The sequence below is a fragment of the Rhinolophus ferrumequinum genome, chromosome 4 (assembly GCF_004115265.2).
Source record: "Rhinolophus ferrumequinum isolate MPI-CBG mRhiFer1 chromosome 4, mRhiFer1_v1.p, whole genome shotgun sequence".
In the NCBI taxonomy this organism is placed as follows: domain Eukaryota; kingdom Metazoa; phylum Chordata; class Mammalia; order Chiroptera; family Rhinolophidae; genus Rhinolophus; species Rhinolophus ferrumequinum.
In genome coordinates this window covers 69,097,561-69,120,824 of record NC_046287.1, presented here as the reverse complement: position 1 = coordinate 69,120,824, position 23,264 = coordinate 69,097,561, and the positions used below count along the sequence as shown (strand labels likewise).

Here is a 23,264-nt window from a genome sequence, read left to right as displayed (position 1 = left end):
CCAGATGAAGCCAAGATCTGAAGTTGTGAATAACGACAACTCCTCAGTCTAGGAGAGAAGCCAGCTTTATGGCAATCCAACTACTCCGCCCCCTCCAGAGGGGTCTCTGCAGTCTCTCGGTCTGCAAGCCCAGAAAATTGCCAAGGGAGAAATTCCAGCACCATAGCTGCTGAGTTGGCACAGTGCCCCATTCCACAAACTTAGGAAAACATGCCATGACATGTATATAAATAGATAAAACTAAAAAATACACAAATGTATGTAAAAGTGCGCACGCACGCATGCGTACACACACACACACACACACACACACACACTTATTTAAAGTAACAGAAAGCATTGAAAGAAAGAAAAGCTCTCAGGTGCCAGGTGCAAAGAGGGAACGCGATGCCAGAGCATTACAAGGGATGCTTTAACACCAAGTCCATGTTTGCTACAGGTTTTGGTAGACGCTCTTTGTCAAGTTAAGGAAGTGCTTCTATTTCAAGTTTTCTAAGTGTTTTATATTTTTAAATCATTTATAGTTACTGGACTTTATCAAATGATTTTTCTACATCTGTACAAAAATCATATCATTTTCCTACTTTACTCTGTTGATGTGATGAGTTACATTAATAACTTTTCTAAAATTAACCCATGCTTGCACACTTTGCATAAACTTAATTTACTACACATGGCTGGATTCAATTTTACTAATATTTAATTTAGGATTTTAAAATATATACTCAAATGTGAGGTTAGCCCATAATTTTTCTTTCTTGTACTGCTCTTGTCTAGTTTGGGTATAAAGGTTATATTAGAAGCATAAAATGAATTGGGTAACTTTTTCTCTTTATAAGATCTTATGCAGTTTGTCTAAAACAGGGAACATATGTTCCTTGAAAAATTGCTAAAACTTGCCTGTAAAACCATCTAGACCTGGTTGTAGTATAAGTGAGATAAATAAAGATTTGTTTCTGATATATCTGGGGCCATTATTTTGTGGACAGAGATCCAGGAAACAGATCTCTGCCTATAGGAACTTGCTATGTGACAACAAACATTGTGTTGGTTCAGTCATGGAAGAATGAACGAGTCAGTTCATCATGGTACACATACAACAGCTACAAATAATAGGACAAAAGAAAAAAAGAAGGCAGAGCTATATTTCACACCATGTACAAACATGAATTTTTGATGGAAAGAAATCCCAAGGTTTAAAATTTGTTAGAAGAAAATATCAGAGAAAAATCTTGATCTTGGGTAAGGGAAGTAACTTTTAAATGAGATTTAAAAAATAATAATAAAACCATAAAAATGATAGATAAATTTGATTGCTTTAAAACTGAAAATTTCTGTATGATAAAAGACACTATAAAGAAAGTGATAGCCGGCCCGGTGGCTCAGGCGGTTGGAGCTCCATGCTGCTAACTCCGAAGGCTGCTGGTTCGATTCCCACATGGGCCAGTGGGCTCTCAACCACAAGGTTGCCGGTTCAATTCCTCGAGTCCCACAAGGGATGGTGGGCTCTGTCCTCTGCAACTAAGATTGAACACGGCACCTTGACTTGAGCTGCCTCCCGGATGGCTCAGTTGGTTGGAGCATGGGCTCTCAACCACAAGGTTGCCAGTTCAACTCCCGCAAGGGATGGTGGGCTGCGCCCCCTGCAACTAGGACTGAAAGGACAACAACTTGACTTGGAAAAAAGTCCTGGAAGTACACACTGTTCCCCAATAAAAAGCCGTGTTCCCCTACCCCAATAAAAATCTTAAAAAAAAAAAAAAAAAAAGTGAAAAAAAAACAAACATTGGGGGTGGGCAACCCACCTATTTGTAATCTATATAAAGTATTAGTATCCAGAATATAAAAAGAATACAACAGAGAGACAAATGGCCCCATTAAAAAAAGGGCAATGGGTGTGACGGCAACTCACAAAAAGAAAAAACATGAAAAGTCAATTGACACATGAAAAGATGATCAAACTTTTTAGTGATCAGATTATAAATAAAGGAAGATTCCATTTCACACCTATCAGATCAGTCTGGCAATGGGAACTTTCTAGCACTGTTTGTGGGACTGAAGATTGGTGTACACACACACACACACACACACACACACAACACATTGATGAATCTTGTAAAATTGAATATGCATATCCCTAAAATGAAGTTATTCATTTTATATTCTATTTTTAGGTACATATTCTTGAGCAAAGATATTCAAATGACTAGCAGTGAATGAATGGCTAATTCATTTAGTGAGTCACAGTAGTTTACTGACTAGCAGTTTATTTTAACAAAACAGAACAGATGAGAAAATATATAGTAAGGATTTGTGAAACTTTGTTTTGTGAAACTTTTATTCTAGGAATGTGTGTGTGTGTGTGTGTGTGTGTGATCATGATATTAACTGTATAGTTTTTGTGGGACCTGACTTTAAAAAAGGTTAAAAATCATTGGTTTGATAGGGGTCAACAAAGTTTTCTTTCAAGGGCCCGGTGGTAAATATTTTAGGGGCACAGGTCATATAATCTCTGTTGCAACTATTCAATTCTGCTGTTGAAGCAGGAAGCAGCCATAGATATATGTAAATGAGAGGGCATGTTTTCCAATAAAACTTTATTTGTAAATCCAGATGGCTGACCTGTGGGTGGTGGACTACCAATTCCTGATCTTGAACAGCCTTGTCCAATGGTACAGGTACCATTTATATACATTTTTAAAAACATAACAATGCTATATAGATTTTTGTATATCACACATATGCAGTAAAATGGAAATAATACTCATCAACCTCAAGACAGTGATCACTGTGGGTAGCAATGAGAAATTGAAATGGAAATTAGATAAGGAGGGATCTTCCACTGTACCTGTAATATTTTATTTTTAAAAGTCTAAAAAAATGGCAAAATGTTAATACTTGAAGAATCTTAGGGAGATACATGAATGTCAGTTAAATTATTTTCAAAATTCATTGTATGCTTAAAATATTTGATAAACTAAAAATGAACATTTCTAGGAGAGAAAATCACTAGGGCCTGAATGAGCCCTGGGATAGCCACTCCTGTTGACCCATTATTGAGACTCTGAGAGGCACAGAATATAGGGGAAGACCCAGTGGGATTTCCTTCATGGCCCACAGCAGACAAGCCAGCTCAGTGAGGGTTGGTTCCAGCACAGCATAGCCTTATAGATGGAAAATCTTATTTCTCAGACCTAACAACTCTTCTGAGACTCTGGGGGGTTAATTCTTCTGCATCTAGTCACTATAAGGGAGAAGTCACAGCTTTGAAAACTCACCAAATGAAAGCAAACAAAATCAGTATTCCTGGGATTGTAGGATAAATTCTCCACTCTGTGTGTGTGTGTGTGTGTGTGTGTGTGTGTGTGTGTGTGTGTAAGTGGGGAGCCTCCTGTAGCAGATCTTGGTAAATCTTAGTATCTAAGCCAATTTCATGTTTCCATGGTTTCTAGGGACACTATTGCTGTTTCTCTACTAAATAGGCACAAGAAACCTAGGTTCCCGGCAACTAAACCCGGGTAACTAAACCCCAATGGGCATTTGGAATGCTCAGGTATAAATGGGGAAGGAAAGGTGACACTTTCTCTTAATAGCAAAACCTTAGGAGTGATGCCTCTTTCCTGAGCTGTATCAAAAATCTTCCACTCTGGAAACCTGTGCAATCTGCACTCCTAGAGAACCGCAACTTTAATTAGAGAATGAGCAAAACCGTATCAGATTTACAAATGAATGGGGAAGTTTGTCATCAAAGCAGAGACTGACAAGTTGTTTTTTGTGTCTTCAATTTGTGTGTGCAATAGATTTCTTTAAAATTCTTGGAAAGGGCTTACTATTCCAAAGGTGACTCTTCTGGGCCCTCATAGATTATTCTGTCAGACCTAACGCCAAATGACAATCCGAATGCACACAACAAGGCATAACAAGACTGTACTTCTTTTTTTAAAGGCATTTTTCCTTCACGGATGATAGTGTGATTTGTCTTTCATAAGACCAGTGCAAACCAGCAATAAGCTGCAATCTGATGTCACGTCATTTAAGGAAGTGGCTCCAATGGGCCAAAACCACACACTCTGGTCTTTCCTCTTTGGGTGGTGAATAACATTCTTATCAGCTGCAGCGAGAGCTCGCCCTGCGCAGATGTCTCTGCTCTCGCAGTGTGATAAACGGGTCGTTCTTGCTCAGACTTCCGTTCCTGCCTCCCCCGTGGATTAGTCACAGTCACAGGAGAGTAGGGTGATATTCACGTCAAGGGGCACAGCGTCCTTAGAGACTAGCAGTCCTGTGGCTGCTGCCCAGTGTTTTGAGAATGCCTTTTCCCCCCATTGTCCTTAGAGAAAGAAGCCTTGCCAGCGTTTTCTCTATACTGTATCGGTAGAAAGCTAGAAAAAATAATCCAGGCGGAAGAGCCATCTGCCAGACTTCCTCATTCATAGGAACAAGCCTCTTCTAAAAATACCTCTGAGATTTCACAATGTCCGAAATTCTCAATGGATGCCGGTGCCAGTGTGTGGCAGAGACTGTACGTCAAACTTCATATGGCTGCTAGAGACCTCACACGACAGCACTGTTTCAAGTGTGACTGAGGCAAATTTTCATTTGCAGCTGCCCTCACTTTTGTGTAGTCCACATACATTCGGTTGAGCGCTTATTTGCTACTGGAGCAAAATATATGAACCTTCAAATCATGCTAGCATGCAGTTTTAGACTCGCTCTCCACACCACCAAGTCTCTGGATTGGTCAGAGTCACTGCTAAGCTTAGGAATGACGCACAGAAGACCTTTGAGGTAGCTCTCAAAGCACAAACAGGTTAGAACGTTTTATATACATTTAAAAAAATGACCAAGAAGAAGAAGTGAAAACAGAATGGCTTCAGATGCAAATAAATGAAGTCATGCCTAAATCAAAGAACGAGAACCTCTTACCATCCTGGACTCTAGCCTGTGGTGCCATCCTCATCAGCACGGCTTCCAGGGCCGGGACAGGCTGGGCCAGTGAGTGCAGGGTCCTTTGGAGCAGCCCTGAGGTTGCAGGGCCAGCGTCAGGGGCGATGAGAGTGCCTTGTCAGCCTGCTGTGACTCGCCAGCTAAGAGCTCTCCCTTTCCCCGCAGTTCCTCTCTGACTTTTCTATAAAATGCACTTCCTGCAAAAGCACAGGAAAGTAGGGACGGATCTGCCTCTGTGACCTGCAGCTTTCAATGTCCAATTGTCTTATTGCGCTCCATCATTAGAAGGAATTCAAATACCCTCTAAAGTACATGAAGTTTCACCCCATTTATTCTGTACTAGTCAGCAAGACCCTAACGTCAAAATCCTTAAATGGTTCAAGCTGGAACACCAGCTCTGCTTGGTGACTGAGAGCACCCCATTTTTACTTTATCTTATGCCGGTGTTACTTGCAGTAGGTCCCCTGTCCTGTCGGTCCAGAAACCATTCCCAGGTTTTTCAACCAACAAATATTAACCACCTACTGTATGCCAAGCACTGTGCTAACTGTTGGGGATACAACCGTGGACAGAGCCACCACCATCCCTTCTAATTTGTCAAGCTCCTCCAAAAAAGGGATACACCTTCAGAAAAAATTTTTATCCTGACTCAAAATCTTTCTAAAATACTGCTCTCATGATGACGGCCATCTCTGAAGGGTCTTACCTAGAGCCCCTGCAAGGATTCTCGACCTCAGCCACTATGTTGGATCCACTCAGGTCCTCCATGGTGACAGAAACACACATTTCCAAATTCCCTTTGCCAATCTCGATTGCAAATATTTTCTCCCACTGTCTATACATGAGAACACCTGCTTAGGTTTGTCGTCTGGAAAAAAATGATCACCATTTTGGTTAATATCCGACTTTTCCACTTCCCCTCATACATCCTTCTCTCTAATTGGGCTCGTCTCTCATTGTCCCTAAAGCACCCAATGTTCCTCGCCCCTACCGACCTTGACTCAGAGGAAACAAGTCTCTCTCCCCTTCAAACGTTTTCCATCCTCAAGACCCAGCCTCAGTATCACTTACCTACAAATCCCTCCCAAACCATTTCAGTCTTCTCTGACTTGTCTATCCCCTCTGAACTCACACAGAACTGAGTCTGATTCACATCACCGAGCTTTTGATTATAATCCTGGTTAGATTATTCTAATTGTCTCACGTGAAATAGGCTTGTTACTACCCCCAAATTATAAACTGTTTGAGGGGCTGTGTCATAATCATGGCATGCTGGAACACAGAGTAATTATTAAATGCTCTTGGTTAAGTTTATCTGCCTCTGTTTCAATAACTCAGTGGCATCTGGGAGGATAAATGTTTCCTTTAAAAAAAGAATTACAGTTGCCGAGCAAAACTTGCAAAAGACAGGGACACTGAGTAAACAACAACCCTCAGGACAGCTGGATTCGATAGCTGAATCTTTCTCATATCTACAAAATACAACGGTCGCAAAAGATCATGAATTTGCACACATCTTTCAGTTTTTACATTGTTGTTGTTTTTGTTTTCTGGACACAAAACAGAGAGGAGAAAGACAGATAACTAAGCTGGAAAGGTTTTTATTGCTTTTATCTTTGGTGCTCTTAGCTGAAGATGCCACGGGATTATTTGGCAAGAGTCTAAGTGCCACCTGAAAGGACTAATGAGTCCAGTCTGCTCTGGGAGCATGTTTGCCCCGCTGATCTATTAGCAGGTACAAAGAGAGGAAGTCGGTTTCATTTTTGGTCAAATGACCTTTATGGTGCAGCCCTGCTAATTTGCATTTGCAGTTCATGCACTGGTGCCGGTGGGGCTCTACCAGCTGAAAAGCCCTCTGGTTCAGCCTGAAGATGAATGCACTTTGCATTCAGTGGAAACCATTTAAAAACAGGAATAAAGCCATACTGATTTTTAAAAATAAGGAGACACACACAATTTAGGTTACTCGTTGGTTTTGGTCAAGGATAAAAATGCTTAAGTTGGTCAAATGGAAATTTGCTGGCTAAGTATACAGATCTATACTTAGGCATTGAGAGATACCAATATTTTAAAAAATGACCTGTCAGGTCTCAGAAAACGAGTCCTTTATTTGTGGCCACCGTCTGCATGGTTGTACACTTTAACAGCCGCTCGGGGCTGCCTAGGGAAGGAGTGAGGATGGCAGGTGATGAAGCATGGAGAGGTCTCAGCTAAAGCTGAGGACAGGGAGAGACAGCTATTGAGGAGCAGGTAAGAGAGTGCTGGGAACCCAACAACTTGACCCCACCGCCAGGTCCGCGACACTTTCAGCTCCAACACAATCCCTTAAAAACCACGCGTCCCCAACACCTGGCCTGCAAAGTCAAGGAGGAAGCTTTCACATCTGTTCACACGAGGGGCAGGTGGGAAGAGAAGATGAAAAGAGAGATGAACAATACGTTGAAGTAAAGCTTGAGCAACTGCCGTCCCCAGAGGAGCATCTCCCACCAGCTGCCCAGCCTACAAGCCAGTGCTGTGTGGGAGGCGTCTGTGGGAAAAACAGTCGTGCAGGCATTTGAATGACTACCCAAATGGATTGCAGAGCCACCCAGGATGGCCAGGTTAACAGCGTGAACACGGGCTTGGCGGCCTGGGTGTGGGTCCTGGCTCCACTGCTTACTGGCTGTGTGCCTTGGAAAACGCTCTTTGTGCTTCAGCTTCCTACCTATAAACTGGGGATAACAATAATACTTCCTTCATGGGCCTGTTAGGAAGATTCAATGAGTTACTTATTTAATTAGTGTTAAAAACAGGACCTGGTACATAGGAAATGTTAGCTATATAGGAAGGTGAATGTGGATGGATGGATGGATGGAGAGAAGCAGAGACACAGAAAAGACAGAGAGATAGAGAGAGAACTTCAGCAGCCTCCAGTAATTCTTTCTGCTACCTGGACAGAAGCAGAAAATAGCAGATTGGCTAGAGATTTCATTCTCTCTTGATGCCTCCATTTTTATTATGGTACTTTAAAGAGACTCAAAGAAGAAAGTCAATCGGGGTGATGCTTTGAAGGCATGCATTATTCTAAATAACTAGGGAGTGTTGATTTGTCCATCAACCAGACCTCATTCTGATAATTTTCAGTGTAACCCCAGGTTCAGGAACTGACATACTCCTCAGATGACCACGTTGCTTAGCTCCAATATGAAACAAATTAAAAGGAAAAGAACCTTTTTTATTGTATTATTCTCCCTCCCTCTACAAAAAGGACCCTCCCATGGTTCTTTCCCTCTTCATACCCCCTTTCCATCCTCTCAACCAACCCACAGAGGACGCTGGTGACTGACTAAACCAAAGCAATGGCGAGTTGTTATTCACCAAGTTGGGAATCGCTGCTGTTCTAGTACTGGCCTATTCTCCTTGGAATCTATCCACCAAGGTGATCTGTGCCTGACCAGAATCTTTCGGTTTCTAAACTACTGGCTTTGGTAACCCCCATTTCAGAATTATTTCTCTCTCCTTCTCTGGATTCAGCAAATGCCTCAAGTCCACTTTGTTGACCCAGATCTTGAGCCTAACTATTTGGCTTAAGAAATCTCTGTGCATTTATTAGACTTCATTCCTGGACTGGGAAATTCAGCCTATTTGTAACAAAGCTACTAGGATGATCTGCTTCTGTCCTCCTACTCTGGTCCAGCCTGTTGCCCGATAAGGATGAGGTTCCCCACTCCCAGGTCAGTTCTTCAGCCCTCAGCCTTAGCCAAAACCTTCCCACCCTAGGTTAGGGTTCTGGTCACCCAATTCCCATGTGGGCTAGGGGTTTCCCACACCACCAGTTCACAGACACCAGCTGGGTGTCTTACCATTCAACTCAGTTCTGACACTCTACTGGGGAGGGCATTAGATTCCATAGGTTAGGGCTCCGTCCCAAAAGGTTGCCCTTTGTTGTAGATGCCAATCTCAAGTCCAAGTTGTCACCTGTGCTTCTGACTGACTGGCCACAGATTGGAGGTTCCACGGACCCCCTCTTTGGGTTCGATTAATATGCTAGAGAAGCTCACCAAACTCAGAGAAACATTTTACTTCAAAGGATATAACTCAGGAAGAGTCAGATGGAAGAGAGGCATAGGATGAGGTACTGGCAAAGGGCCTGGAGCTTCCATGCCCTTCTCCGAGTGCGTCCTTCTCCCACATCTCCATGTGGTCACCAATCTGGAAGCTCTCTGAACCATGTCCTTTTGGGTTTTCACCGAGGCTTCATTACATTGACATTGACATGATTGATTAAATCACTGGTCATTGGCCACTGATTCCATCTTTAATCCTTCTACCCTCCTGGAAGGTTGAGAGGTGGGATTGAACGTTCCAACCCTCTAATCACAATGGTTGGTTCCCCCTGGCAACCAGTTCCATCCTTAGGTGGGTTCCAAAAGTCACCTCATTAACATAATAAAAGACACCTTTATGCACTTAGGAAAGGCCAAGGGTTTTAGGAGCTCTGTGACAGAACTGGGAAAACCAAATATATATTTCTTATTAGAAATCACAATGTCACACTAGGTAACTCCAAACATCTTCTATCTTTACTCTTGTATGAGGCAGCTCAGTGCTTCTCTAGGAAAGTACAGAACAATGCAGAGTGGGAACACAGTTAATTCATGCTGCTCGCGTTCAGGTAGCTCTTGGAGCTCCCTGGCAATCCCTACACTTGACCTTGCATTTTCCAAAGCAACCATTCCAAGCATTCATCCGTTTTCTTGATATTCTTAATTCTTGCCTCAAGTAAATCCTCTCTCTACTTCTCCATGATTCACAGTCTCTCCTCATGTGTGTAGTCATTTAAAGTGCACAGAGGTGAGATAATCATATGCCTCAATTAATTATACATTTTCACACTGATCTACATTGTTTTAGTTTTTCCCTTCATCTCCATCTTGAATCCATCCTCAACTATTTCTCACTCCCAAGTACTCACCCTATACTTCCTTGGGTATAAAACTTGGATTTATCTTTTAAAATGCTATAGTGTGACTTTGTGTGTTTTAAATTTATAGACATTACATTGTGTTAAAGATCTTGTTCTGTTTCTTAGTTATTTCACTCAATACCAGTTCAAGGTCTACTCATATTTCTGTATATACATCTAGTCCATCGCTTCTGGCTGCTATTAAGCATTCCGTTGTATACTCACGACATTTCCCTTTTCTGTGTCCCTAGAGTTGAATACCTGGGTTTGCCCCTGCTGCTGTGAACAACGTTGTAATGATCTGCATTGTGCGTGGCCCCTTATGGACCTGTGTGTGTGTGTTTCTCTGAGGCATACACTCAGGAATACAGACTGTGGGGACGTAATGTAGTGTTACAGTTAATTTTACTGGGTAATTCATGTTAGCTCCCTCTAACTCTAAGCTTTCAAATTTAGTGATTAAATGACTGTCAAGATCAAGAAAGTCTCAGCTTCTTAACTGTAAAAAGAATGTCTTTCATTATCTTTCTTCGCTTTTATAGGAAACATGAATAAGCACTGAAAGTAGGATAAGAAGAAGGATCAAGTGGCTGGATTTAGGATTCAATGTATAGGCAACTTCCCTGTTTCAACTTTTGGAGAGGGCACGGATGTAGAGAAGGCATTTTGAGAGATTTGAAGGGATGTTACTAAGTAAATACAACAGATCAGGAATATTCCTGTCCTGGTTTCTTCTACTTTCTCCTGGGGAGACACTCTCCGTCCCCAAGATGAACATATCTATAAGACAGATAGCCTAACTTGTCGCTAGTCAAGAAGACTTGAAAAATTATATGTAGTAGGTCTTATGAAAACAATACTTTTGTTTTTATTTCTCAAATGTTAATTTATATTATAATACTTAATTTCTATTTTCAAACTATTTCTCCAAACGATTCTGACATACCTCCTGCCCCTACCCCCTCCACATGCCCCAGCCCTGCTATCTGGGGCATAGAAAGGCAGTGCTACAAGCCAAAGACAGTAAAGCTAAGTAAACATACATTATTTAACATGATTTAAGGACTGGAAAAAAGAAATTTAAGATCCATAAAGAGACATAAGACTTTAAATAATGGGCAATACCAGGGGTGCCCCCAAAAATGTATACACATTTTAAGAGATGTTATCTATATATTCCTTTCCGAAGTTGAATTGAATTACAGCAACGATGCGTAGTATGATGTTCACTCAAAAGATGGCGTTAATCAAATGAGTGCTAGTGTCACCGTGTGACAGGCAGGACAGTCAGAGAAAATGGCGGAAGCACGGCTGTCATTCGAGGAGCGCAAAACCATTTTGAAGTGGTATTTGAAATTCGAGAACATTGCGGAAGTGCAACGACAATGGAGGCGTGAGTATGCAACAGCACCTCCAACACGCCTCACAATTGCATGCATTCGTGATAAGTCTGAGAAGCATGGTACTGTGTGTGATGTGCACACAGGAAGATCCGGGAGGCCTCGCTCAGCAACAAGTCCTGCTGCTTCTGCTGTAGTGTTGGAACAGTTTACATGCTCGCCACAGAAGTTTACCAAACAGTGTTCGCCGTAATCAGAAGTGTCTGGACGCTGATGGCAACCACTTTGAGCACCTCTTGTAATCGCAGAAGTCAAACGTGACTTGTATTCATTTTTTGTTGTCGGTATATATTGAGTATTACAATTTTAATACAGTTTTTTTCCTTTCTTAAAATGTGTACACATTTTTTTGGCACCCTCTGTAGACTTAATGGCAACTGTTATTACTAAAATACTGAGTTCCAACAATTCATGATATATTCAAAATCGCTCATTCAAATTCATGAAATAGTCATAATTACTCATTCAGAGGAAACAACACATTTTGGCATTACAGCCTGAAATGTGAAGCTGCAATCAAAGAGGATAACCACCTTCTGCCAAACACTTTGCTCAGGGCTACCTGAGCTGGACAGACCAGAGATCCCCTCCCAGGTATGGAACTCTTAAATTCGAAGAGGGAGCAGTTACAAACCACCACCAATGATTTTGCATTGTAGGTGGCAAGTTTTAGATTCTAAAGCTAGATTGGCAAATAGCTGGCACGGTGTCTGCCCTCCCCTCTCGCATGACCTGCACACAGTACTGATTGATCATGGCAAGCTTTCCTGCTTTGGGCACACGCACTCTGTGTTTTCCATGTGGAGCTCCAGACTGCCACTCCCACTGACTGGAATCAGTGTGGAGGAGGCACCGAATTGCCCTCATGGTTCAGCAATATGCAGTCATAAAGTCTTCCTTTTGATCTACACATATTAGTAAGAATCACTTTAAGTGACACCCCTACTATGACTGATTTTAAAATTCCAAAGACTCTTCTTCCATTTCTTCCTGATCTTTAAGGTCCTCCTATTACTTATTAGTGTCAATTTCTCGCCGTTTTGTATTTATCCAATGTAGTCGTATTTTCATTCATTTTGGCTGTCCTGTGGAGCTCCTGAAGAGCTGGAGACATTCTCCAGGGCTTTCTACAACTCAGGAACATACAGTGGTAACACTGTTGATTATCTGCCTAGGTTTCAGACTTTCAGAAAGTTTTTATAGCACACGCATTAGTGGTCATGAAATGGCTAAACACCAAACTACCAGGAAGTCAGGAAGATCATTTGATAGCGATAACTACTAAAATTAGCTGGAGAGTAACATAACTGAGTAAAAAGGAAAGGATTTTTTTTTAGAGTATTTTGAACTCAAAGTTCCCCTTCTCCTCCAGTGAAGAACAGTTGTTTCTATAAGTCAGCCTGTTAGAGAAGCATGGGGAATAAGCCGTCTAGGGCATTAGATAAAGCTAATTGAAGCAGGAAATTTTACAGCGTTGTATGGAAACGGCATGAACACCCTTAGTGCCCAATATTTTTAGGAATCTGCTCATGAGTCAGTAAAGAAATAATCAGCAATTTCAGCACAGAGGATGAAGACTCTGATCTTAAATTCAGGAAGTCACTAGCTGCAGAAAGGGCTGCTCAGTATTCTTTGTAGTTGATCTCTCAACCCCGATAGAAGGAAATGCAAGTCCTTTCATGAGCACATTAACAATCCCAAAACAGCAACAAATTAATTGCGCCACAAATAGAATTTCTCACCAGTTGGTGAGTTCCACACCCAAAGAGCAGGCTGGCCATTCTAGGAACAAAGTCCCTCTGATCACCTCATTGACAAAGGGGCTTGATCACATGCCTGGGTTTTCCAACGTGCCTCAGAAAACATGGAAAATCAATTCTCAGAGAAGCAAAACCACACCCTAGAATTCCTTGCAACTCACCGGTGGGGGGGGCGGGGTGGGGGGGAAGTCCTTAGGTGATTACTACCTGAAAGGAACATTTTTGTGGCAAGAGAGGGCTGGCTCCACACACCTGCTCAGCGTTAGGGAAAAAAAAAAAAAGAGCTGAGTAAGAGAGCCCAGTAGCAAAAGGGAAAGCACAATCATTGGGGAGTAATTAATCCATGAAAGGATGCATTGTGCCCACATAGAGTTTGCCCACCTGAAGCATTAATAATTATCAACCTCAGCTTCTTTAACTCAAGGTGACAATGTTCTTTCTATTCAGCAAGGCTAGCCACAGAATTATAATGGAGTGTCCAGTGAAAAATCGGTAGTTCACTCTGACCTTTTTTTTGTTCTAATCCAACAATCCTTTATTGAATACCTACTAAATCCCAGGCAGTATGCTAAGGTATTCTATGGGAAAATCAAAGAAAAATGTATGAAACATGGTCCCTGTTCACCAAGGAGTTTACAAATTCTTGCGGAGATACAACCATGGATCCAGTTGAATACAATACAGACACACTGTGTTAACCGCCAAAACAGAGGCGTGAACAGAGCATTGGGGCAATCTGGAGACTTGAGTTTCAGAAAGAAACTTTGATACAAGTATTTAAAGCTACTGTTAGTTTCTTCAACATTTCCTGATGTGCAGAGCATAGAGTTAAGTGCTTTTGGAGAAACTGAAATAAACAGGGAGTGGTCTCTGCCTAAAAGTGTCTATTTGACAAATATTTCTTGAGCATCTATTTTGTGCCAGGAATCAAACAGGATATTACAGAATTACAAATAGCTAATCATGTTCTTTATCTTCAAGGAGCATCTGGCTTTTTTTTTCTTTAATAAATGCCGTGTTTGCCCATGTTTCCCCCAGGATAAGACCTAGCCGGACCATCAACTCTAATGTCAGCTCCAAAAGTCTTTTGGAGCAAAAATTAATTATGACCTGGTATTATATTATATTATATATGGTCTTATATTATAGTAAAATAAGACCGGGTCTTATATTAATTTTTGCTCCAAAAGATGCATTAGAGCTGATGGTCTGGCTAGGTTTTATTTTTGGGGAAACATGGTGGTATCTATATGCCTGTACTAAACTTGATCTTGATTTTAGATCAGGTCAAAAGATAGTTAAAGGACTCCTGAGCTACCTTTGCATTACTGAACAGAACACAGAATGTGGTGAGAATCCAGATGCTATGATAACCAGTCTCATCAAAGGGAAGGAATCAAAGCAGAGGTGAGCCTTTGTTGGTCATATTACACATCTGCTGATTTACTCATAATAACACAACCTTCAGGGGCCTTAAGGACAGTCACTGGATTTTTCACACCTTACACAGTGTTACAGAAAGTGAGCAATTAGTAGATATTGATGAATTAAAGAATCTCTAATCCATAGCCTTACCCATGGATGCATGCTCAAAAATGGAAAATGTCGTAAATATTTTATATATACTGTTGTTCAACTCAGTAATTTTTTAAAAAAATTCCAGAATAGAAAGACAGGAATCAATTTTAATTCTCTGTAATGTGTCGTCATTGGATGTCCAGTGTTTTCAGGCTCTATCCACAAGCTCATGGGAAAAGGCCAACTATTAATTTGCCCCTGGCATGGAGCAGAATATAAACTTTCATTGTTGATATATGTGCTTTGTTCTGTTTGCCAAACTCTGTGTATGGGGGGGAATTCTCCCCCTGAAATATGTCCAGTATTCATTTTCCCTTGGACCGACTCAACCTCCTCTGAGTTATTTCAGTTTCACCAAAAAAGCTCAACATCACCAGAGAAGATTCTCTAAATACATAAAGGGCTTTCTAATACAAAGTATGATTTTCAAAATGCCACATGGAAAAGCCCATTATGCATCAAGACTATGGGATTTCCTAATCATAGGATGATTTGCCGTCATCCCCCTGTAATCCACAACAGTACAACGTGCCTCCAGAATAAAGCTTTAATAGGATTGGATATGGGGTCTGGAGGCAAATACCCATCTTGTCTATGCTGCTCCTATCCTCGGGGCTCATGCCGAGAAACCATGTTACTGAGAGACGACACAATGAAATCATTTCGATTCCTCTGATTAGCACAGTGGTCACTTCTGTGGACAGAAAAAAGCTGCATCTACGACATGGTCACCACATGTCTGCTGAGAAGCAACAGGGGAGGGAGGGAGGGAGGAAAATTAACAAGGATCAAAAAAAGCCAAGGCCAGACTCGGTCTCTGCTCCCCAGAATCCCCGCAGAGAGGGAGGATGTAGTTGAGTGGTGGGTGAAAATTACAATTAGCATGAGTGATAACTGGAAAGCAAAGTCATCTCTCACTTTCTTGGGGAAACTTTCCTTTTTCTGATCAGTCTCGTGGGGGCCAGACTGTTTGAAAACTAAAAGCGTCTAAATGTGTCTGATTTCTCCTTCACCTGTCATGTTCTAATTCCACCTCCTGGTTTAGTCTTCTCTCCTAATTTGGGGTTTCTTTGTGAAGTGTTTGTCTGTACTAATCAGATGACTCTCCCTCAACTGACCTTGTCACTCAAAAGCCATAAGGCGTTTAAAACCAGGCTTGCATCTGTGAAGAAAGGCAAAAATAAATTGTATTCTTTTGCATCTCAGTGATTTCCGCGGGCACTGCTGCTTTCATTACGTGGCCTTACGTCTTGAACGTGACATTTAAACTAAAAAGTCCACATTTCTTTCTGGCCGTGTTTAGTTGCCAAACCAGCAGTACTTGGAGCTCCTCGCCTTCTAATTCTGCCGTACACTGAGGCAGGGGTGACCCAGAGACTCGGTGGGGTCCGTCAGTCCAAGGAGGTGCGAGCTTGAGTGTGCAGGAGGTTGCGTTGGCAGCAGTATCAGGTAAGGAAAGACCCAGACTCTGCCTTACTTGCCAACGAGGAGGGCTGGGCACACGCTTAAACACCACGAAAGCTCAGCCAGCACATTAAATGAGCACTGGGAACCTTTGTCCTACATGGCGTTACAGCAAGAGGTTTGTCAGGAACCCTAATGGCAGTTTACAGAGGACAATATCTCAAACATACAGATAAGCGACTGCCAAACATTCAAAACAAGACCACAGGAAAGCTCAGTCATTCGCAACATCTATTTTTTTTACTCCAAGTCAGAGTCAGTTTTCTAAAACAGGACCATAGGCAAACCAGAAAATCATTCTCTGTTCTTCCATCATGGCCCTAGAAAGCAGGCTCTAACTAAATGTAAGGGAAAAGTAACACTGCCCTGCATGAGACGACCCCTTTCTCCAGAGTTCTGAGTGAACGTAATACACATCACGAGATCCTTTATTTTTGTTTGCAGGTGAGGCTAATCCTTGGAAATAGGACCCATTTAGACGGTCCATGTGAAGACATTAAGTTAACCTTGTATGTTGCTCAAAGACCTTCTAACACTTTTCCATCTTGGAAAATGTTCATAAGTAACCTAATAAACATAATTAATTGATAAGGGCAAGTAAATTAAATAAATGTAAGTAGTATAAAAAATGTTTAGGTGAACTTTTTAAATAGTTTCTCCAAATCTTGTCAGTGACCTGAAACCTTAAAGTTTTGCTAATAAGATTAAGCTAAATGATGGAAACTTATTAAATATCCAGCTCATTTCCAAATAAGATAAAATAACTGAAACATTAATTACTGAACATAGGTTTTTCCACTTTTGGCATCCTCTTACAGAGGAACTAGATACTTGGGTCTATTAGTAAACATATGTTATGTCATGTCAAGAAGTTTTTTATGAGAAAGCACATTTCTAGAAATTATAAAAAGTATATAAATCTACCAATCGAAAGAATGTGAATGTAAAAGATAGTTCATAATTATTTACTTCTTAGTTTTCACTAGAAGTTAAAGGTTTTTTTAATGGTTAAGAATTCTAATACATATAATTAAAGCCACTAGAAATAATAAGGGCAACAACTCTGAATTCAAGGAAAATAGAATGTTTTTGATAAACTTAATCTTCTTGATAGTAAAAAAGCTACGTTTTGCTCAGAACTATGTAACCTTCTATATCTGCCTGTGAAATCTTTAATTGTCACTTTGGTTGAATGGATAACTAGTATTGTTTCACAGTAACCTATGATCCAATTTGACTAAATGTTTTAAAATCCTTTTGGTATTTTTAACATATTTCCCCAAAGCAAATTCTAAATGCAGTCTTTTTGACCTCGAACTAACTTGGGGGTTTTCTAGAGGAGTCTTGGAACATCTCAAAAGATTTGTTCTCTCTCCTCATAAAAAGGGAGATGTTAAACTTAGGCTTATCTGATATGTTAAAATAACGGGGAAGTATAGTCAAATAAGAAGTAATACTAACCTTTATGTTGTGTTAGTGTAAGTATATGTTATAAGTGTTCTAGAAATTGTATGCAGTTCCTAGTCTGGAATGCCCTGATATAATGTTATAAAATGTTGTATGTTATAGGAATGACCAAATTTCCTTGTCAATTCCATTAGAATAAACTTTCTTCAGATCTTTAACAATAGGCATTTTTAAATCTTTTGTCATTTACAGTTACTGGTTTACTCCGATGTTTTTACTGAAGTGTTCCTGCAAAGTGCTTTATCTTCAAGAAGATTCACGGAGGGGACTTTTGACAAGTGCAGATTCCTGATGACTTTTGCAATCATGGAGCAGAGCTGGGTGGGTATTTCCAGAACTAATTTTTTAAAAAAGCTGGATTCGAAAAGAGCAAGAACGAATTACATGAGGCTGAATGAACTTAGGAGGATGACTATAATTTTTATGCAAATGATGGACTAGGAAGAGAAGTAGCTGACATTGATAAGATGCCAGATCAAGACTTCCTACTTTAGCTAAACACAAAACCCTTCCTTCTTTTCTTTCTTTCCTTTACTCTGGCACTGGCCAAAGTAAAAGATAATGCCATCACCTGTATCTCCCAGGCCACTGCTAAAGGGGGGTAACCTTTGAAATTTAGAAAACAATTTATTTCAGGTTAGGAGGCAACCTAACTGGCCCCTGACTTGAATGGGCAGATGCACTAATTCCTGCAAAGGAGTCCATTAACAATGCCACCTTCGTGGAAGTGGTTTGTGCCTGACAGCATTTACCTTTGTCTGTGGTGGTTATCATTCCCCTTGGACCTACGAATGCTTAGATGACTGGAGCATAACTGAACAATGCCTCTTAGGTTATCTAACTGCCCCTCCTGTTCTAGAAAGGACCTACCAGGAGGCATTCCTAATTCAAAATTAGCTCCCTTTGACAGATCTCCACCTCCCTGGTTGGGAATGAGTACAAATGAGGATATATCAGGAATCTCTCCTTAGCTCTTGAAAATATGGCAGGAATCTTAAAAGCTATAAATCTTAAAGCTATAGATGCCCAGCAAAAATCCTTAAACTCTCTGACCAAAGTTGTTCTTGATAACAGGATTATCTTTTAGCTGAGCAAGGATGTGTGCGTGCTGTGGCCAACACCGCCTGCTATACCTGAATTAACACTTCTGGGGAAGCTGAAACTTAGCTACAAAAGATCACTGAGCAAGCCATCTGGCTTAAAAAGGGTGACTCCTTCAACAGAGGCTTTCTTAGATCATTTTAGGTCTTGGGAACGCTGGCTTCAAAGTGCACTCCAAACATTAGGAATAATCCAGCTTATAGTTATCATGGTAATCTTCCTGGTTCACTGTATTCTTTCAAAAATGTTGAATACATTTTCACAGGCGCTAAACACTAAGCAAATGATCTCCCTAACACTGGAATGTCAAAAAAGAAACAAAGAGAATGACAGACTAAAAAATTGGGAGCCTGAAGTTATAACCTGTGAATACCAGAGACTCAGCAAAAAAAAAACAGGACCAACAAAAATTTCAAAACCATAGACTGGTAGCTAAGAGTGGTGCTAAATGCTTTACATTTTGATCATATCTTTCGGTTAGGCTGAGAGTTTGATCAAAATGGGGGAACTGTGAAAAAGAAACAATAGGCCCAAAATGGAGTTACTTTTGCTAAGCCCCACCAAGGTTTAATACGTAATCTAATTGTAGTTTCAGGCTCCCAGGAATAGAATTTTAAACCAGTCTGGAATTTCCCGACCAACTCTAGGGAGGTAATCTGCCGGATAAGACCCCCTGCTTTCCCCTATGGGTAGGTGACCTTGCATGCAATATTCCACTCTCAATTTCCTTGTCCCACCCTGTTTCTACCTATAAAAGCCTTCATTTTGTACAGCTCCTCCGAGCACCTTGCTACTTACTAGAGGGGATGCTGCCCAATTCATGAAGCATTCAATAAAGCCAATTAGATCTTTAACTTTACTTGGTTGAATTTTTGTTATTTGAACATTGCTATGGCGACGGGGGTCTCCTCAAGCCCTATAATTCTTAAACAAGAAAGTTTTCGCTCCTCCAAGACTCAGGTGGTATTCCTGGGATGGGGCCAGGCTCATTCCTGTAGGGTGGGGGTGTCCCTGCCATAGTCAGCAGCTTTTGCGTACATCCTAACTAAGCTCTGGGTTGAATTCTGTTCATCTCATTTGAGCCTTTCCATAACCTGTTGTGTTATCATCTGGTTTAGAGAAGAGTAACTTGAAGTTACTCAGTCACGGCCGAGTGCCTTGCTCAAGAAGGCTTGGCCTGTAGCTGAGAGGCAACACGCACTTATTTGATTTTCTAATGCCAAAGCCTGTGCTTCTCACTACCCTAGCCGGGCCTGGGGCCGATGGATACAATGCCCACCTTTTACTCTCATGCCCTGCTCATGTCCCTTTACTCCTATGCCTGCATGTACCCTATGCGTTTAGGGACATAGACTTGGGAGCCAGACTGCCAGGTAAGGCTGTATAACCTCGGCAGGTTACTTCCGCTCTCTCTCTCTCTCTCTGTTTTGTCATCTGTACATTGGGGATAGTAATTCCAACTGCCTAGGGCTGTTCTGAGGATCAGATGAGTTAATATGTCTACGAGTAACTCCCGTTAGATCTGTGCCTGGCCCACAGTAAGTGCCATACCCATGGGCGCTCTTCTTAGCTACTGAATCCCTCATTCCCTCAGGGAGTTAAAACTGTAGCCAATGAGAGTCTGCAATCCCCTGAGGATTTGAAGGCTGTCTACTCTGCATGGCAGGTGGCCAGTGTAATACCAGAACAACGTAGTGGCCGTGAAAAAAGCCCATGTGAGAGCGCCTCACAGCCTCAGATGCTTTGATGTTCAAAGTCAAGTGTCACAGCGGCTGCTGTCTGTGGTCAGGTCCCTGCTTCTGACATCAGCCCAGAGGCCCATGAGCTGAAACAGAAACACTGGAAATGACATGACTACAGAAAGTCTGTTCAGAGAGGCAATTATTTTTGGAAAAACAGCAGGTTTCTCCTTCCCCGAAAGGAATCAGTTTTGCTCTAATAAAGGGAAATTTCTTTTTTCCAGAATTTAAATTCCACGCACAACTCAATACCTTAAAAAAGGCACTTATTTTTCTTGGGCCTTTGAAAGGTACTTTAAACTAGCAGAACGGCAGTGAAGCGGTGGAGAAAGCTGTGAGTTTCAGTATGCTAAAACGAAACTACAATTTTTTTTTTTTTTTTCTGTAAAAATCCATATCCAAGTCACCAACTACGGGCAGAGCTTCCTACTATTTTGCTTTTGGCCCCAAAGCCTAATTGCCATCGTGGTAACAGTTTCTGGCATCGACTCTTTGTCTCCCCATCTCTTTGCCTCTCCAAATTCTGGAGCACAGTCTCCTTCTTTTGCATGTGTAAATAAATGGAGAATTTCAGGGTTTCCTTGAAAAAGCCTACAGAAGATACTTCAGAGAGGTGGGAAGAAAAAGAGGATTCTTAGAAAGGTTGGTTCCAAACAGCCAATGTCAAGCAGGACACTGCTTGTAGGCTTGTTTGCTGTGCACAAACACGGGCAACAACTTCCATAAAGAATTTACATAAAGGCACAAGGGCCTCTGGGCAGACAGTGGTCCTGGGGCAGGACACAGAGGCCGGGCCTGAAGGCCCTCTGTGCAGGTGGCAAAGGCCAGGGCTTCTGGAAGAGCCCTTTGTCCTCAGGCCAGCCGGAGTCACACACAGACACTCGTACTCACCGCGACTTTGGAGGCGGTGGAGGAGGTGAGAAGGCATCAACCCCACTTCTGTCCTTGGGGAACTCAAAGGCAAATGAGGCAGATTTACTCATCCCGGTCCCGGTTTTGCTGTGCTGTCCTGAGGAGCCATCTGTGGGGCAGAGACGGTGCCAGGTAGAGGAGCTTGAGGGGTCTGTGGTGCCATTTTCCATCTCCCTTCCACAACCTTGACTCAAGTCCTGCTCTGCCTCCTCTTCTTCCTCTATCCGGCACTGACGGCTCCAGGCCCCTGTCTGGTATCGGGGCCGTCTCTGGTCCAAGGCTGAGTTAGTGGTGGACGGTGGCAGACACTTAACAGAGTTGCGGTCAGTGACACCGTTGGCCTGACAGGAAGAAGCGGGGTCAGCGGGGATCCTGGATGAAAGCTGGGGCCCACTGCTGCCACTGGGGCTCCCCTCATTGAGGTCAGACAGCGGGGAAGCAGATGGTGATACCGGGGACCCTCCAGGACTATTCCTGGACAGCTTAGGAGGAATGGCAGGCCTCCCCTTGGGCATGTTCCCACTGGCTGTGGGATGGGGGCCTTCCCTGGAGCTCATCCCCTGCCCAGCTGACGTCTCCTCGTCGCCTGCCTCAGAGTCCTGGCACACAGGCTGGCGTGGCCACTGCACCCCCACCGCAGAGTCAGGGCTGCTCAGGTAGATTGTCCGGTGGTCCTCTTCTGGGTGTGCTGCCATGACTGTGATGGTGGCAGCCATCTGGGGGGCCATGTCTGGGCCTTCCCTGTCCCGGCCCCAGCCGGATGCTGTTTTCTGAGCCCAGCCTGTCCGTACCTGGCTCTGAGAAGCTGTTGCCTGTTCTGTCTTGGCCTGCGGCCTGGAAGGCACTGGTACTGCCTTCTTCCTTTTGGTGCTCTCAGCATAGATGGGTTCAGGCTGCACAGCTTCTCTGGGGTGGTCTGGGGGCTGGGGCTCCCCAGTCAGCCCAAGGCACCTGCCAGGGGTCACCACTTGGCAGCCAGAGTCCTGCTGCTTCCCCGGCACAGGTTCCTTCATGAGGGAGCAGTAATCACTCTCGAGATGGGGGGTGAAGGGGCTGCTGGTGCCGCTGCTGGCACTCCCACAGGAGAGGCCATCCGAAGAACTGGCAGCCTCTGAGGTAAGGGACAGCTTCTTGGGGCCCAGGTGGGCCGGGTTCTCTGTCAGGCCCTGGTTACAGCACTCTCTTGGGAAATTCAAAACCCGCTTCTCCTCCTTAGTTGGCCCTGCACACATTCCCTGTTCCCAGCACAATGGAGAGCAGTCCCCTCCACCATGTCTGCGTGGGGGACCCTCAGCCTGTGAGGTGTCCTTGGCAGCAGGGCTCCCGGGGCAACAGTCCAGAATGGAGCAATATTCTCCCCCTTCGCTGTCCCCTGAGGGTGAGCACCTTTGATCACTGTCATCCTCCGAGGGCAGGGACTCCGGCAGAAGCTGTGGGTTAGGGTGGGTCCCAGGGCTCTTGTGACAGCCAGCAGTCATCCCGCCAAAGGCAGCCAGTTTCTGGCGGAAGCTCTCCTGAGCAGAGGTCAGCTCTTGGTAGGGAAACGTGGGCTTAGCTTCCCGCCCTGCCTTCTCATCGGGGAAACTCACTGGGTGGAAGGCGGTATTCTGTTCCCCCTGGGCCTCCAGGCTGTGCAGACCGACCATGGCATATGCAGGTGGGCAGTGCGGGTGGCCCTCTGTGGAAGCCCCAGGCCCGGCGGGCTTCTGACCGCCGCGGAGGCTGCCCAGGTAAACTACTGGCACGTCTTCCTGCGCTGGGAGGCGGAGCTTGCCGGGGGGCCGTCTCCACATGACCTACACAGACCCAAGGTGAGAAGACTTACGTTAAACCTTGTCAGAGGAAAAAGAGGGAGAGAGACAGCGTGAGAGAGAAGTGCCATGGCATTGTACACTGTCTTCTGTGCTGCAGCGGAGAAGCGGAGCGGCACTCCTACCTTCTGATCTCTCCACAG

The 23,264-nt window shown here is 43.1% G+C and overlaps 1 protein-coding gene across 1 annotated transcript in view; it reads right to left on the bottom strand.

Moving 5' to 3' along the window:
* Positions 1 to 23,264, bottom strand: part of PRAG1 (PEAK1 related, kinase-activating pseudokinase 1) — a 53,001-nt gene that overhangs the window by 23,282 nt on the left and 6,455 nt on the right. The window contains exon 3 of the mRNA XM_033104756.1: positions 21,290 to 23,106. Within this exon, the coding sequence (XP_032960647.1) occupies positions 21,290 to 23,106 (1,817 nt within the window). The remainder of the gene's footprint in view (positions 1 to 21,289; positions 23,107 to 23,264) is intronic.